Source organism: Oryx dammah, unplaced genomic scaffold, assembly GCF_014754425.2.
Source record: "Oryx dammah isolate SB20612 unplaced genomic scaffold, SCBI_Odam_1.1 HiC_scaffold_19, whole genome shotgun sequence".
NCBI classification, from domain to species: Eukaryota; Metazoa; Chordata; class Mammalia; order Artiodactyla; family Bovidae; genus Oryx; species Oryx dammah.
The window spans coordinates 87,418,806-87,437,265 of record NW_024070203.1 but is presented as its reverse complement, the minus strand read 5'-3'; the positions used below and the strand labels follow the sequence as shown (position 1 = coordinate 87,437,265).

At 37.7% G+C, this 18,460-nt stretch overlaps 1 protein-coding gene across 1 annotated transcript in view; it reads left to right on the top strand.

The window, feature by feature from the left end:
• The window catches only part of CNBD1 (cyclic nucleotide binding domain containing 1), a 429,355-nt gene that overhangs the window by 9,598 nt on the left and 401,297 nt on the right, over positions 1–18,460 (top strand). Inside the window, exon 2 of the mRNA XM_040261702.1 lies at positions 13,167–13,239. Coding sequence (XP_040117636.1) covers positions 13,167–13,239 — 73 coding nt within the window. The remainder of the gene's footprint in view (positions 1–13,166; positions 13,240–18,460) is intronic.

The window sequence follows — 18,460 nt, the reverse complement described above, 5'->3', positions numbered from 1 at the left end:
AACCTATCATCACCTCACACCTACAGCTGGAATTGACGCCTACCTTTCTCTACTCTCTCAGCAGTTTGGGGACTCATTGGTTCAGAGGAAGGTAAAAGCTATTGAATATCTAGTTACTCTCATAATTAGCCACTTAAATTGATACCCTAAGGGAATTTCTGTCTATGAAGTTCTGTTTTGTACTTAGATAATCACAATATCATCAAATAATTTTGTCTTCTTCATTCTTTTTTTAACAGGCATACCTTGTCTTATTATGTGTTGTAGATATTGCATGTTTTACAAAATGAAAGTTTGTGGCAGCCTTGCATTGACTAAGTCTATTGGCACCATTTTTTCTCTTTTAAAAAAATTTATTTATTTTAATTGGAAGATAATTAGAATATTGTGTTGGTTTTGCCGTACATCAACATGAATCGGCCACAGATGTACATGTGTTTCCCGCAACCTGCCCCCCGCCCCACCTTCCTCCCCAGCCTATACAGGGTTGTCCCAGTACACGGTTCATGCATCGAACTTGCATCTGGCCATTGATTTTACATATGGTAACATACATATTTCAATGCTATTCTCTCAAATCACCCCACCCTCAAATTGGCATCATTTTTCTAACATTTGTTTACTTCTTGTCTCTGTGTTATATTTTAGTATTTCTTACAGTTTTTCAAACCTTTCCATTATTAGTGTTATTTTGTTATGGTGATCTCTGTTAAGTGATCTTTTTTGTCTCTTTTTCCCGAATTTTTATAACTTGCATATTTCTTTTATCAAATCATGTTTCTTGGTACTTGCACACGTGTTGCACCAGTGAATGTTTGTATTCTGTTCCTCAATTTATGCTGTTGCTTTTAGTGTTTCAACATTAAATATGATGCTGTCTTTTGGTTTGATATATTCATCAAGTTAAGGACCTTTTTTCAACTTAAATTATTAAAAAACAGTGTTGAATTTTATTGACGACTTCTGCATCTGTTGAAGTTATGATTTTCAAAATGTTCACTTGTGGCAAATTATATCATTGTAACTTGAAATTTCTTCAAATTACTATGGTAATCTTACATTTTTGTGGGTATGATTATGTTAATATGCTTCTGGACTTAATAAACGTATTCATTTTTATTTATATATGAGATCAGTGTCTGTTTTTCATTTTCACACTATCATTGCTTTACTTGCTTCATCAAAGAAATTTGGAAGGGTTTTTTTTTTCTGTGGTTTGAAACATTTAAGTAACATTAGAGTTACTTCTCCTATAAACATTTGATAGAATTCATCACGATAACACCTTGCTTTGATACATTTGTCTGTGTGTGTGTGTGTGTGTGTGTGTGTGTAAGAGAGAGAGAAACTGAACTGTGAGATTACTTTCTACTTCTTTCAAGGCAAATTATTTATTTGGGTTTTCTCTCCCTTCTAGGGTCAATTTAGGAAATACACATTTTCCTGAAAACTCACTCATTTTTAAATCAGAATTTTAATTATTTTGCATGTAGTTGTAAAAAATACATTATCTTTATGATATTTCAAGTTAATTACACCCCAGTTATCTTTCCAACATTGAGTACTTATGACTTTTTTTTTCCTTGTTTAGATAAGTCAGTAGTTTATTTTTTCCCTTCAAGGAATTTGCTTACTTTTCAACAGTTTTTCTTGTTTTATAAATTCAATAATTTCTACTTTCCCATTTTTTCTCTTCCATTTCTCTTATTATTTTAATTTTCTTTTTCTAACTTCTTGAGTAGAATGCTTAATTCTTTTTCCTTTATTGTAATACATATATTTAGGGGAGTGTATTGTCCCCAAAGAAAGACTAATTACATCCCATTGGTTCATGAAAGCATTTACTATTTTCACTTTCTTGATATTTTATAATTTCAGTTTTGATATGCTCTTTGATTTAAGGAATATATTGACATATGATTATATATCTCATTAACTATGTAAAATAATTATATCCTCAGTGATTCAACTTCCACTTAATTTTTGGGTTAAAAGGAAAAGAACTTACTGTGGAAGTTATTTTGTCTCCTGTTTTTCTTTCCAATTTGCTTTTTTTAAACAATTTTAAAAATTGACGTATAGCTAATTTGTTAATACAAAAGCTGTGATTTTTTATTTATATATTTTAATGCCATTTAATTTGGAAAACATTTAATAGTAAGGCCCCATTTCTAAACCTATATTGCTTGATTCATTAACTTTAGACAATGGATATTGACAATCTAGTACAAAATGAGAAAACTTTCTTCATATCTTACTTTGATTATTAATGTCTAATAAATATTAATGTCTAAGTCTTTGGCTAAATTCATCCCTTCAAATATTATTAGTACACATCCATTAGTTTTAAATGGTTTTTGGTCTGAACTACTATCTGTTGTGTGAGGAAATTTATACAAATATATTTTATACTTTTGCTTCTCTGAAGAAACTTCTGATTTGTTACTCATTATTATTTACACTGTCTCCACTAGACTCTATGGAGAATCTAAAATTTGCATTAAGGTTTAAGGATTTACTTAAACTTTGTTAGAATGTGTGCTAAGTTGGTTCAGTTGTGACTCTTTGTGACCCTGTGGATGGTAGCCCACCAGGCTCCTCTGTCTGTGGAGTTCCCCAGGCAAGAACACTGGAGTGGGCTGCCATGCCCTCCTCCAGGGGGTCTTCCCAACCCAGGAATCGAACCCACAACTCTTACTTCTCCTCCACTGGCAGGCAGGTTCTTTACCACGAGTGCCACCTGGGGAGCCCCTTTATTAGCACAGTCCATACCATTTAAGGCTTAGTTGTATGTCTATCAAATTGTATTTTTCAGAGAGCTCATGGTACATTATATTCTTTGAAGGTTTTTTTACGTTTATTTTTATTTGTTTATATATACCTTATATATTTATTATATATATATTTATAAAATACCTTTATATTTATATTTAAGAAAAAATTGTCTTACTGTTTGCCAGGACTTTGCTGCAGAGAAGACCAAGGCCAAATTGAGTTTTGCCTCTTATAGGAGACGTTTCCTCTTTTGGCTGGGTTCTAAAATAATCATTTACCTTTGAAACAGCAACGTTTAGCTGGTAACCTAGTGCATCTAAAATGTCTAGTCTCTTTGTGGATCGTGAACTATGCTTTCTCTTTCCCGTTCTGGGTCATGGTATTTAGTTCTTCAGATTCAAGTCTTTGTATGAGAAAAATGTTCTTGTATTATATATTCGAGCATTCCCCCCTCCCCACCACCCCTACCCTACCAATGTTACTATTTCCTTCTTCAGGAATAGTTTTCACATGTAGTGTCTCCTGTCTTCATTTATCACTTTCATCTTTTTTTTTTTCTCTATTGATGTTAACCTCTATCTTCTAGGACCATATTTTCTTAATGCTTTATTGACATTTTTGCTATTTCTAATGTGGATTTTGTTATAATTATTTTTCTTTCCTTTCCTGAATATAACCTGTTCATTTGTAATTTATTTCTATTATTTTATTTATATTTAATGCCTTATAGGTCATTTTTCTTCCATCAAGAGTTTGTGTGTGTGTGTGTGTGTGTGTGGTGGGACTTTCTTCCCATTTCCTGCTTATTACATCTTCTAATGCATATTATTTTTCATTTGATAAGTTAAGTGTTTTTCACAATTTCTCTTAGAGTATGTTATGCCTAGGTGTCAGTATTATTGAATGATGGTTATTTTTTTGAAGGTGGATTACTTGCAAGAAAAATGAATGAACTAGGGTAGCAGACTGGTGGAATTTTCTTGTATGTTAACTGTGAGCACTTTCTCATTACCTCTGTTCTGCACTCTTCCCTAAATTGTATATCTCTAATTAGTGCTGTCATAATTCAACTGTTATAATTCTGCCAAGCTTTCTTGGTAGAGATTTCTCTATTTCTCTTTAATGACTGAGATCAGCTGCTTCTGTGATTGTCATCTAACATTTGCCCTCTATTTTACCATTACAACAACCAGACTCTTAAAAAGAGTATAAGTACAGGTAGAATCCTTGTTCGGCCCTACATTTCATATATATCATGGGCTTAGGCTTCTTGAGAGTGTCCAGTCTTGAGAACCTGCCATTCCAGGTAAGAGTTCATTGGTTGTATCCTCCAGGACCCTACAGTCTTTCCCCTGGAGAACGCTGCTTGTTTCCTCAAACAAGAGAAGTAGGCATATGCTTGCTTCTTTTAAGGTTCATTGACATCACATCATCTGGCTGATATTCTTCAAAGTTCGTAGTAAGGAAATGTGCTTAATCCTCAGTTTAATGAAGTTCGAAATATTTCCTCCTTTGTACACTTTTTTACTTAGTGAGCTCTTTGTCATGGTGAATTGCTTTTTAATGCCAAAAATGACATTTCCATGATCTTCAGTCTCATGTAGAAAAGAAGGTAAAATGATTCTTGTACAATATCCTACAAGGGGCAGAGTTGTTTCAGTTGTTCATCTATTAGCTTTTGGTGGGTATTCTTTGCCATATTCTTTTAAAACTTTATATTCATCAGCTATTCCTGCCTTCATTGGTTTTCTTTATTTTCCTTGCATACAACTGACCTTTGTCTGACATATAGAACAATGTTCTAATTTTCCATTATAATTTAACAAACAATATTTATTTAAATTCAAGCATTGTGATAAGTTCTAGAGTTTCATATATGAGTGAAGAATGGATCCTACCTTTAGGGGACAGTTATAAATTGAAATAAACATTAAATACAATTGAAAAAATCATAACAAAGGATGATGCTTGCTGCACTATAATTATTTTCAGGTTTAGTAAAACTGCTTTTTCCTAGTGATGAGAAGTTTAAATGTCACAGACAAGTTAACTTTTGGCGTGGATCTAAAGTTTTTTTTTTTTTTTTTTTTAAGTTGGGAAAGAACCAAAGGGAATATCATAATGAAAGGACTAAATATGTTCATGGAGTAGATAGAAAATGTGTAGAAAACGTGTTATTGAAACATGGGGAGCAAAGGAGATGAACACGGTGGTGATGTTTAATGAAGTTCAATGAGGTTAATTTATGATTTAAAAAGGCATTGTATTCCATGCAAAGTTATGTGACCACCACTGGAATTTTCTTTTCTTCTCTTTTTTGTGGTCACACTGTGTGGTCTGTGGGATCTTAGTTCCCCCACCAGGGATCAAACCCACACCCAGTGGAAATGTGGAATCTTAACCACTGACTGCCAGGGAAGTCCCTACCATCGGAATTTTAGAAAGTACTGTGATACTAGCATGAAGGATTGGTTGGAACAGAAGAGACTGGAGTCAGGGAGACTAGAGAGATTATTGCAATAATACAGATGCGACGCTAAGAGGGTCTCAAACACGATCCTGACGCGTGGCCTGCATGGGAGAGGCGCTTCTTCACAGCGGCCCTATTTGGCGGCTACTCCATTAGGACTGGAGAAGACGTGTTTGAAAGATACTTTAGAGTACATTTCAAAAGAGGCAGAATTGATGGGTTTCATAACACATTGGCCCTGAAAGGGAGACAAAAGAATAGGATCCCAAGGTTGCCGATAGAGTTATGGAAAATAACAGGATTTTCTTAACCCAGGCGGAGGATTCAGGAAGAGGATCAGGCTTTTGAGGGAAAGAAGTATGAGAGGAATTATCACTGAAGGTTTTGCTCTCTTGAGTTTGATTTTCCTGGATGACATTCACATGAATATCAGTAGAGTGAAGGTCAGAATTCTGGGCTAGAGAGTCTGGTGTGAGGATCTGAAGCGTATGTGTGACAGTGGGGATGTGAGTGCTGATGAGGCCGTGCAAGGAGAGGGTCTAACCTGAGGAGAGAAGACGGGGACGCTGAGAATGGATTGGTGGACGACATGCTGAGAGGAGGAAGATGCCAGTTAGTTCAGTTCAGTTCAGTCGCTCAGTTGTGTCCGACTCTTTGCGACCCCATGAATCGCAGCACGCCAGGCCTCCCTGTCCATCACCAAATCCCAGAGTTCACTCAGACTCACGTCCATCGAGTCCATGATGCCATCCAGCCAGCTCATCCTCTGCGTCCCCTTCTCCTCCTGCCTCCAATCCCTCCCAGCATCAGAGTCTTTTCCAATGAGTCAATTCTTTGCATGAGGTGGCCAAAGTAGTGGAGTTTCAGATTTAGCATCATTCCTTCCAAAGAAATCCCAGGGCTAATCTCCTTCAGAATGGACTGGTTGGATCTCCTTGCCGTCCAAGGGACTCTCAAGAGTCTTCTCCAACACCACAGTTCAAAAGCATCAATTCTTCAGCGCTCAGCCTTCTTCACAGTCCAACTCTCACATCCATACATGGACCACTGGAAAAACCATAGCCTTGACTAGACGGACCTTTGTTGGCAAAGTAGTGTCTCTGCTTTTCAATATGCTGTCTAGGTTGGTCATAACTTTTCTTCCAAGGAGTAAGTGTCTTTTAATTTCATGGCTGCAGTCACCATCTGCAATGATTTTGGAGCCCCAAAAAATAAAGTCTGACACTGTTTCCCCATCTATTTCTGAACATGAAGTGATGGGACCAGATGCCATGATCTTCGTTTTCTGAATGTTGAGCTTTAAGCCAACTTTTTCACTCTCCACTTTCACTTTCATCAAGAAGCTTTTTAGTTCCTCTTCACTTTCTGCCATAAGGGTGGTGTCATCTGCATCTCTGAGGTGATTGATATTTCTCCTGCAATCTTGATTCCAGCTTGTAGGGCAGCCTAATAAGGAAGAGACAAGCTGGGAAGGCATGTTGTCACAAAGGTCTCACAGGCAGAAACCACCAGACTTCAAATGTCAAATGGGTCAGTGAGATGAAGACTGAAAAGAAGTTACTGGCTAGAAACTACAGGATTTCCTATAATTTTTAATAAAGACAATTTTTAACAAATAATGAAGGTGAAAGTTAAATTTTAGTGAGTGGAAAAGTGAATGTGAGTTGAGGCCATAAAGATGTAGATGATTGCATTCATCAAGATATAAACAGAAGCTGTGTCAATAATTTGTTGTATAACATTCCCCTCATTTTCCCCTCTTCAGTTAATACGTGTTTACTTTAATGTCTTCACTGTTCAGACAAGGGGCAGGAACAACAAGGCCTGCTTGTATAATTGTCCATGCTGGTATGTCAACTTTTATTTTTAGAAGCCCTTCATTGGGCACTATTTCTTTGCCTTTTGATGGTTTATTTAATTGAAAATTTTCAAGTGCCTATGTTTATTGAATGTTATTGGAAGAAGAATTAACTTTGGGATTTTAGAAAATAGCAAAGTTGAAGAGAGAAGAATAAACACAATATTAACCATTGACATAGTGAAAGTTTGCTGCTATGAGCCACGAACAATGCCCAGATTCATGGCCTCCAGAGGAAACGAATTCAATCTGAGGCTTGATCACTTAGAGCTTTTCATGTAGCAAAGTTTTATTAACGTATAAAAGAGATAGTGAAAACTTCTGACATAGACGTCAGAAGGAGACAGAAAGAGTGCTCCTTTGCTAGTTTTTAGCAAGGAGTTGTATACCTATCAGCAAGCTGCTAATTAGAGAAAGGAAACATCTCAAAACTGAGAGAGTTGCACCAGGCCCCTCTCCCACAACATGCATTTTGAGATAGCAATGGCACAGGGAGAGTCATCCTGGGCCATAAAACAATGAACATGCATCTTGAAGAAAGGAAGATTTCCAAGCAAATACATAGTTCATCAACATATCCTAAGAAAGACGTTTGTATGAGAAAAACTGCATTGGTTAGCTAATGTTTGTGATAAAGTTAAGTTCAGGTGGAAACAGGTGTCACCATAACAACACAGAAAAAAGAAACCTCCTTTAATTTTGCGTAGAGAAGGAAAAAAAAAAATCTGCCACTTGCAGATAATTCCCTCCTGTCACTTGGGGGCCTCTGGCCTCCCTACCCAGGCTGTTAACACTCTCAATAGGTATGTTTCAGTTCAGTTCAGTCCAGTTCAGCCGCTCAGTCCTGTCTGACTCTGCGACCCCATGCACTGCAGCATGTCAGCCTTCCCTGTCCCTCACCAACTCCTGGAGTTTACCCAAACTCATGTCCATTGAGTTGGTGATGCCATCCAACCATCTCATCCTCTGTCGTCCCCTTCTCCTCCTGCATTTATTCTCTATTATTACAGAAATTTAGGCTTATTTATTAATAGAAACATAGAACTAGATCAACTATCCAAGTATATACAGAGAATTAGTTACACTTGTAGTCTCTGATGGATATTTTCCTTTCTCCTACCCTACTCCTTGTTCTGTACTTTGCTATGCTAGAATTCACTCCTACGTATTAGTATAAGACTTGCTATTCCTACTAAAAGTTTATTGATAATGTTTTTGTTACTACTGGTACTTAACCATTTGTACTCTGAATACTGTATTAAGCAAATTTCTACTTATCACTGGCTTCATCATTAGAGTAGAGTATGCTACAGTTAATTACTTTGAAGCAGTCTGTTTTGTAGGCTTCCCAGGTGTTGCTAATGGTAAAGAACACGCTTGCCAAGGCAGAAGATATGTGCAACACAGGTTTGATCTGTGGGTTGGGAAGATCCCCCGGAGAAGCCAATGGCAACCCATTCCCGTATTCTTGCCTGGAGAATCTGACTGACAGAGGAGCCTGGCAGGCTCTGGCCCACAGAGTTGCAGAGTTAGATGTGATTGAAGTGACTTGGCATGCATGCATACTCTGACATTTTCGCATCGTATTCTCACATTTTCTCTTTGGCTCCACTGTCCATCTCCTTTATCTTGCCCTGTAAGCCACTCAGATGAGTCTAGTCTCATAGTAAATAGTGGTTATGCGTTTACAATATTGTTAAGGCTTCACTTATTCTACCAGTTCCTCTTTGCTCTATGCAAAGGATATTTATCTGTTATATTTTTAAGGGAAAGCTTGTTGGAGAAAAATAATTTAGTCTTCAGTTCAGTTCTATTCAGTTGCCTAGTCATGATTCTTTGCGACCCCATGGACTGCAGCACGCCAGGCCTCCCTGTCCATCACCAACTCCAGAAGTTTACCCAAAATCATGTCCATTGAGTCATTAGTGCCATCCAACCATCTCATCTTCTATTGTCCCCTTCTTCTCCCACCTTCAAGCTTTCCTATCATCAAGGTCTTTTCAAATGAGTCAGTTCTTTGCATCAGATGGTCAAAGTATTGGAGTTTCAGCTTCAACATCAGTCCTTCCAAAGAATATTCAGAACTGATTTCCTTTAGGATGAACTGGTTGGATCTCCTTGCAGTCCAAGGGACTCTCAAGAGTCTTCTCCAGCACTGCAGTTCAAAAGCATCAATTCTTGGCATTCAGCCTTCTTGAGGGTCCAACTCTCACATCCATACATGACTACTGGAAAAACCATAGCCTTGACTAGATAGACCTTTGTTGGCAAAGTAATGTGTCTGCTTTCTAATATGCTGTCTAGGTTGGTCACAACTTTTCTTCCAAGGAATAAGCGTCTTTTAATTTCATGGTTGCAATCACCATCTGCAATGATTTTGGAACCCAGAAAAATAAAGTCTGCCACTGTTTCTTTCCCCATCTATTTCCCGTGAAGTGATGGGACCAGATGCCATGATCTTCGTTTTCTGAACGTTGAGCTCTAAGCCAACTTTTTCACTCTCCTCTTTCACTTTCTTCAAGAGGCTTTTTAATTCTTCTCTTTCTGCCATAAGGGTGGTGTCATCTTCATATCTGAAGTTATTGATATTTCTCCCAGCAATCTTGATTCCAGCTTGTGCTTCATCCAGCCCAGCGTTTCGCATGATGTACTCTGCATGTAAGTTAAATAAGCAAGGCTGACAATATACAGCCTTGACCTACTTCTTTCCCTATTTGGAACCAGTCTATTGTTCCATGTCTAGTTCTAACTGTTGCTTCCTGACCTGTACACAGATTTCTCAAGAGGCAAGTCAGGTGGTCTGGTATTCCCATCTCCTTAAGAATTTTCCACAGTATTTATTGTGATCCACACAGTCAAAGGCTTTGGCATAGTCAATAAAGCAGAAGTAGATGTTTTCTGGAACTCTCTTGCAGATACAGCAGATGTTGGCAATTTGATTTCTGGTTCCTCTGCCTTCTAAAACCGGTTTGAACATCTGGAAGTTCACGGTTAACATAATGTTGAATTTAGTCTTATTACTCACAAAATGTATCTTTATATTTTAACATATCTTTATAACACCCATCACAAACAAACAACTCACCATACTGCACAAATATGAAAATATATATCTACCCCGAAGTAATATTAAGACATGTAAGATATCATCAATGTGTCACTCAGATAAAACACTGGATTTTCTTTTATTTCAATAATATATAATGGGCCATACACACACACACACATGTATAGTGTATATATATATGGGCCATATGTATGGGCCATATATATATTATTAAAGATATATATTGGCTTCCCTCGTGGCTCAGATGGTAAAGAATCTGCCAGCAATGCAGGAGACATGGGTTCAATCCCTGGGTCAGGAAGATGCCCTGAAAAAGGGAATGGCTACCCACTCTAGTATTGTTGCCTGGAGAATTCCATGGACAGAGGAGCCTGGTGGGCTATAGTCCATGGGATAGCAAAGAGTCGGACAAGATGGAGCAAGTTTAGTTTTTCAATTTAATAAATACAGTGAAATTTTTATATAATTAAGGATATGCTCAGTTGCTAAGTTGTATCTGACTCTGCAACCCCAGGGACTGTAGTCCAGCCCACCAGGCTCCTCTGTACATGGAATTTTCCAGGCAAGAATACTGGAGTGGGTTGCCATTTCCTTTGCCACAGTAAAGATATAGATAAAGATAATTATTTTTAATTTCACCATGAATTTCAAGTTTAAAATTCTTTATAACCATTCATTTAGATCAGTCACTAATCTCTTTTCAAGCTTACTCTTCTCAAAATCCTTTATTTTTATCCCCAATATAGGGTTAAGCCTCTTCTACCTTTGCTTAAAGCCCAGATAAGACATATTTATGAAGAGAAAAAAGACTGGAAAATAATATAAGCTTAGTCCTCTTTATACTGTTTAAGCCTTATCCTTCTATTAAATTTCATCACTAGAAATGCTCACCTTTATAATTTCATGGTAAAGTCTTTTGCTTTTTTCCTTTTTAATGAAACTGCAGGAAAGACAAGATCTAAAATATTCTTCAGTGGCCTTTATGTAAAACCTCTGTGACAAATAAATACCTCTTGGAAATGAGGCTTCCCTCATAGTTCAGTCAGTAAAGAATCTGCCTGCAATGCAGGAGGCCGGGGTTGGATTCCTGGGCCAGGAAGATCCCCTGGAGAAGGAAATAGCAATCCACTCCAGTACTCTTGACAGGAGAATCCCATGGACAGAGGAGCCTGGCAGGCTACGGTCCCTGGTGTCACAACAGTCGGACACAACTTAGTGACTAAAACACCAGTATATTGCCCAGTGGTTTTTATGTGAAAACTTTGTGACCAAAACCTCTTGGAAATGAGGATCAGTGGAGACGTTTTTGGTGAATTGTTGAGTATCCTTCTAGGCTGCGAGTACTATCTAGCCTAGTCTAGATTTTTGAGTTCACTTGGCTGTGCCAAGCCCTGTGCAAACTTGTGCCTTCAGATGCTACAGCTTTCCTCAGGCAAGGTGAATTTTCAATTTTTCTATTCTTTACTGGCAACTCATAGTCTGATAATACCTGTCCTATGGATTTTATATTTTTGCTTTACCTGAAAGATGAATATATTTACTTTTTCAAAGCCCCTTTCAAAGTCAGAATTTCTCAAACCTTGTCCTTTTCCCAAATCTCTATGGCACCATCCACCTTTTATGTCCACACCAGTCCCCAGGGCTATTTCTAACCCTGTTCTTAAACTCAGTTAGGAAGATGGACTAAATCAATACTTAGTGTTAAGTCTTTTTTTAACTCATGTATATAAATCTACTGTAAAATTTTATATAATATCCTATAATAGAAATATTACTATACTAAAAGTATTTTGATATAATTTGTCACTCAATTCGTTTAAAATAGTCATTCCATATAATGCTAAAATGCAATTAATTAATTTTTCCTTACGTTTTAACTGAGTAATTTAAGTAAGAAGATACCTAAAATGTACAATTAGAATTTTCAAGTTTATTAAATGGTGATGATTTATGTGGTAGGTAGCAGCCAGTTTTTTGTTTAAATTTTACTAATCTCAGTTTTGCATTTAGAAAGTGTTTATCTGTTGTTGATTCATTTTTAGATCACAAAAGGCTTAAAACATTTTTCAAATTTTATGATTCTGTAATCTGGCATTAAAGCGATACATTTATTGAAATACGATCAATGAATACATTTTGACAAAGGGTGAGAAATGCATTAGGCCACTGATTTTCTCAGTACCTGTTCACTAAGGGGAGGAGTAATATGCGCCTCGGTATTTACTACTGCTTTCCATTCTACAACATTTCCAACAGTATGCATTCTCCTGGGATATGGAGAGGACCTGTTATGTGAGTGCCCATTTTTGTAATAACGGTTGCCATCAATATTCTATCTTCCTTTTCATCTCCTCTGAAAGATGTCAGTTCTTTCTGGCACTGAAGGGGAATGACAATTAGTTTGCTCCTTGGCTATGATTACTATCTTTCTGCTTGTAAGGGAGTGTGTGTGATTTGCTTACACATGAACTTCAGAAGGAATTGCAAACTGAATGCAGACCCTGCAAGATGATCTGTAGAGCTCTGATGAGGAACTCGCCAATGGTGGGGCCCTGCATAGGAATGAACAAAAATGACTAGTATTTCAGAGATAGACAGGGTGATAAAGAGGGAGAGGGAGACCTCAAGAAAGCTCTTCTTTGAAGTTTCATGTCTGGAGTTCTGGAACCACTTCACATTTGAAAGGCATAGGATAAAGATTCTGAAAGGCTTGCTTCTAGAGAAGTGACATGATATAAACATTCCATTTCCTGGAATTAAACACATAAAATATGCCAGACTAAATCTGACATACATGAAAAACATTAAATTCTTTCCTCTTTTTAATCACCCTATTCAATTTTGCTTGTGTATCAAATAAAGTCTGGTAATACCTCATTTTCATAGTCACTGAATAACTTTACTGTGAAGAATGGTTGCAATTAAACTCTGTTTGCAAATTTGGTTAATAAGGTTGCAGAACTTAGATTTTTAATTGATCTTTTTTACTTTTGCAGGCTTGCAAAAATCTAGGAACATTGATTATGGTCAGTTGAATGCATTATGCCACATGAGGGGAAGACAACACAGGTAGCGTATCATGCCTTTCTTTTCCTGTCACTCGAATGAATATGAATATGTTTGTTCCATGGATAAAGTATAGTAATAAACCATTGCTGACTCTCAGAGGTACCTGATTTACCACACAGATAAAAATATCTGAAAACCTGGAGGTTATTTCTCCAGACTGAAGGGGCAGACTATCTATGTCATATTTTAAGGAAACAATTTAGTGTGAAGCACGCATAACTCATCCCTAGCTGGACCCTTTCTAGTACTCAAACAGTCGTCATAAGAGAAAAAAGCTTCAGATGGTCGAAAACACAAATCCTGAGTGAAATAGGCACTTTAGCAGTGCCTAGGAGATGCCTAGTTGAAATATATTCAACAGAAAGAACTAAAAAAATATTGGTTTAAAGCTCAGGATACCTAAGATATGTGATACTTGAAGATACAATTTTTAAAAAATCTATTTTCTTGTCAACTCCTTTTCCCAAGTTGGATTTTTGAAATTATAAAACTAGCTAGTTTCTTTCCTATCCATCAGCGTCTATCTATCCTCCTACTTTTCTTTACTGGGAGAGGCCTTGCCTCATCTTAAATCATATCTGCTTAATCACTTCAGATTATTTACATCTCCTCTTAACCACTTCAACTTATTTACATCTTCATTGATGTAAATTATTTACATAATTGTTACATAATTATTTACAAATTATTGCATAATTATTTACATCTTCATTGATGTAAATTTTTTACATAATTATCTACAAATTATTACATAATTATTTACAAATTATTTACAAATTATTTACCTCTTCATTGATGTAAAGTATTTATATAATTATTTACAAATTATCACATAATTTTTATAAATTATTTACATCTTACATCTCTCTACTCCTCCTTTCTTGGAGAAAGAGAGCAGGCTATGCTTTTTTTCTTTTTTTAAAATTTTTCCAAAGCTTACATTTTTTACTATGCCTTCCTGTCCCTTTTGTACACATGGCATCTTTTGCCATAGGGTAAAGAATTAAATAAACTTACTCTGGAGTCAGGCAAGTCGCCTGGTTTTAATCCTGGCTCAGCCACTTCCCAGCTGTGTGGCCTTGGACTGGTTACATAATTTCTTTTTACCTCAGTTTTCTCATTAGTAAAATGGGGATAACTGTCTTATCCATTTCAAAGAATTATTAGGATGATTAAATGAGCTAATGTATATGTAAAGAGTATCTGGTACATGGTAAGAGCTATATAAGTATTTTTATTATTGTTTAAAAAAGCTCACCCAGGCTTTTGACTGTTGAATTTATATGTGGCTCCCCTTAGCCTTTTTTTTTTTTTTTTTCCCACATGAAAGACTTTATGTGAGGCTTTTGGAGCAGAACGCTTCCTTTACCTTTATTTTCCTTTTGCTTTCTAGGCCAGATATTTTATTTTAAAATTTATTTCTAGATTCTACCTCCTTTACCCTTGAGGAACCATAATAAGAGAGATTAAATCGTATAGATCTGGGTCTGCCAAAGAATCCATTCTACAAAAACTCCACCAACCTTCATCCTCCTGGCTTGAGAGCCCTTCCAGGCAGTGTTGCCTCATCAGACAATCAACTGGTCTGGGTGCATTCCGGCTGTGCTGCCTTCCTCCCCTCTATTTAGTCCCCTGTTTTCTGTGCCTTCTGTGTGTGCTCAGTCGCTTAGCCATGTCTCTTTGTGGCCTTTTGTACTGTAGCCCACTAGGCTCCTCTGACCATCGGATGTTCCAGCCAATGATACTGGAGCGGGTTGTCATTCCCTCCTCCAGGCGATCTTGCCAACCCAGGGACTGAACTTGCCTCTCCTGCAGATTCTTGACCTCTGAGCCATCAGGGAAGCCCCTCTCTTTCACACTAGCTCCCCTGAATTTCTTGGATGTTTTCCTTTTGTAAACACCACGGGCCTGGAAAGGGGCACATTTTAGGGGGACTATGTTTAGGTTTTGGCTCATTCTTTTAGAAAACATTTTGCTGTTGCTGTTCACTCACTAAGTTGTGTCTGACTCTCTGTGACCCCATGGACTGCAGCACGTGGGCTCCTCTGTCCTCCAGTATCTCCTGATCTTTGCTCAAATTCATGTCCATGGATTCATCGATGCTGTCTAAGCATTTCATCCTCTGCCACCCTCTTCTTCTTTTGCCTTCAGTCTTACCCAGCATCAGGGTCTTTCCAGTGAGGTGGCTCTTCCCATCAGGTGGCCAAAGTATTGGAGCTTCAGCTTTCACAGCAGCCCTTCCAATGAATATTCAGGGTTGAGTTCCTTTAAGATTGACTATTTTGATCTCCTTGCAATCCAAGGGAGGGACTCTCAAGCGTCTTCTCCAACACCACAGTTTGAAAGCATCAATGCTTTGGTGTTCAGCCTTCTTTATGGCTTAATTCTCACATCTGCTTGTGACTCCTGGAAAAATCATAGCTTTGATTGTACAGACCTTTGTCAGCAAAGTGATGTCTGCTTCTTAATATACTGTCTAGTTTTGTCATAGCTTTCCTTCCAAGGAACAAGCATCTTTTAATTTCATGGCTGCAGTCACCTTCACAAAATTAGACATGGAAATGGGTATTTAAAATGAGAAAATAAACTACAACAAATTAATGAAGACTTGGCATTCAGGTTTCTTTTCCTTCATGAGACTTCTTAAGGCAATTTATCCAAAATGCATACATAGAAATTACTTAAGTCTTTCAGAGACATTTAAGGAAAACTTGCCCTTTCATATTTATTTCATATGTATTATATGTTTAAAATGACCAATGAAATATACTTTTTCCCTGTAATAAAAACAGAAAGGCTGAGAATTAACTGACCCCAAGGATTAAATATTTTTATACATGTAAACTATGAAAGATCGTGGTTTTTGGAGTCTACTACTTTCTGGTTGCAGTGGAAGGGTATAGAGGCTTCTCATTGCGGTGGCTTCTCTTGTTTCAGAGCATGCGTTCTAGGTTGCATGGGCTGCAGTAGCTGTGGCTCCCAGGCTTCAGAATGCAAGCTCAAAAGTTGTGGTGCATGGCTCAGTTGCTCTGCAGCATGTGGGATCCTCCTGGATCAGGGTTCAAACTTTTCTCTCCTGCATTGGCAGGCAGATTCTTTACCACTGAGCCACTAGGGAGGCTCAGGTCTTTGTTTGATATTATAACATATATATAATGTTATACCATACATATGCATATATATCTTAGGTTGGCCAAAGGGTAGATTTGTTTTTTCTGTAAGATGACTCTAGTAGTGCTTGTTCTTTTTTACTTCATTTGAAATCATTTTGTTAGACTGTAATGTGACAGCTGTCATGTTCAGTTCAGTTCAGTTCAGTTCATTTCAGTTGCTCAGTTGTGTCTGACTCTTTGTGATCCCATGAATCTCAGCACGCCAGCCTCCCTGTGCATCATCAGCTCCCAGAGTTCACTCAAACTCATGTCCTTCGAGTCGGTGATGCCGTCCAGCCATCTCATCCTCTATCGTCCCCTTCTCCTCCTACCTCCAATCCTTTCCAGCATCAGACTCTTTTCCAATGAGTCAACTCTTCTCATGAGGTGGCCAAAGTATTGAAGTTTCACCTTTAGCATCAGTCCTTCAAAAGAACACCCAGGACTGATCTCCTTTAGAATGGACTGGTTGGATCTCCCTGCAGTCCAAGGGACTCTGAAGAGTCTTCTCCAACACCACAGATCAAAAGCATCAATTTTTCAGCACTCAGCTTTCTTCGCAGTCCAACTCTCACATCCATACATGACCACTGGAAAAACCATAGCCTTGATTAGACGGATCTTTGTTGGCAAAGTAATATCTCTGCTTTTCAATATGTCATTTAGGTTGGCCATAACTTTCCTTCCAAGGAGTAAGTGTCTTTCAATTTCATGGCTGCAATTACCATCTGCAGTGACTTTGGAGCCCCCCCAAAATAAAGTCAGCTACTGTTTCCACTGTTTTCCCATCTATTTCCCATGAAGTGATAGCACCAGATGCCATGATTTTAGTTTTCTGAATTTTGAGCTTTAAGCCAACTTTTCCCCTCTCCTCTTTCACTTTCAACAATAGGCTTTTTAGTTCCTCTTCACTTTCTGCCATAAGAGTGGTATCATCAACATATGTGAGGTTATTTATATTTCTTCCAGGAGTCTTGATTCCAGCTTGTGCTTTTCCAGCCCAGCGTTTCTCAAGATGTACTCTGCATGTAAGTTAAATAAGCAGGGTGACAATATACAGCCTTGACGTACTCTTTTTTCCTATTTGGAACCAGTCTGTTGTTCAATGTCCAGATCTAACTGTTGCTTCCTGACCTGCATACAGATTTCTCAAGAGGCAGCTCAGGTGGTCTGGTATTCCCATCTCTTTCAGAATTTTCCACAGTTTATTGTGATCCACACAGTCAAAGGCTTTGGCATAGTCAATAAAGCAGAAATAGATGTTTTTCTGGAACTCTCTTGCTTTTTCCATGATCCAGCAGATGTTAGCAATTTGATCTCTGGTTCCTCTGCCTTTTCTAAAACCAGCTTGAACATCTGGAACTTCACGGTTCACGTATTGCTGAAGCCTGGCTTGGAGAATTTTGAGCATTACTTTACTAGTGTGTGAGATGAGTGCAATTGTGCGGTAGATTGAGCATTCTTTGGCATTGCCTTTCTTTGGGATTGGAATGAAAATTGACTTTTTCCAGTCCTGTGGCCACTGTTGAGTTTTCCAAATTTGCTGGCATATTGAGTGCAGCACTTTCACAGCATCATCTTTCAGCATTTGAAATAGCTCAACTGGGATTCCAACACCTCCACTAGCTTTGTTTGTAGTGATGCTTTCTAAGGCCCACTTGACTTCACAGTCCAGGATGTCTGTCTCTAGGTGAATGATCACACCATCGTGATTACCTGGGTCATGAAAATCTTTTTTGTACAGTTTTTCTGTGTATTCTTGCCACCTCTTCTTAATATCTTCTGCTTCTGTTAGATATTTCTGTCCTTTATCGAACCCATCTTTGCATGAAATGTTCCCTTGGTATCTCTAATTTTCTTGAAGAGATCTCTAGTCTTTCCCATTCTGTTGTTTTCCTTGATTTCTTTGCATTGATCACTGAGGAAGGCTTTCTTATCTCTCCTTGCTATTCTTTGGAACTCTGTATTCAGATGCTTATATCTTTTCTTTTCTCCTTTGCTTTTCGTGTCTTTTCTTTTCACAGCTATTTGTAAGGACTCCTCAGACAGTCATTTTGCTCTTTTGCATT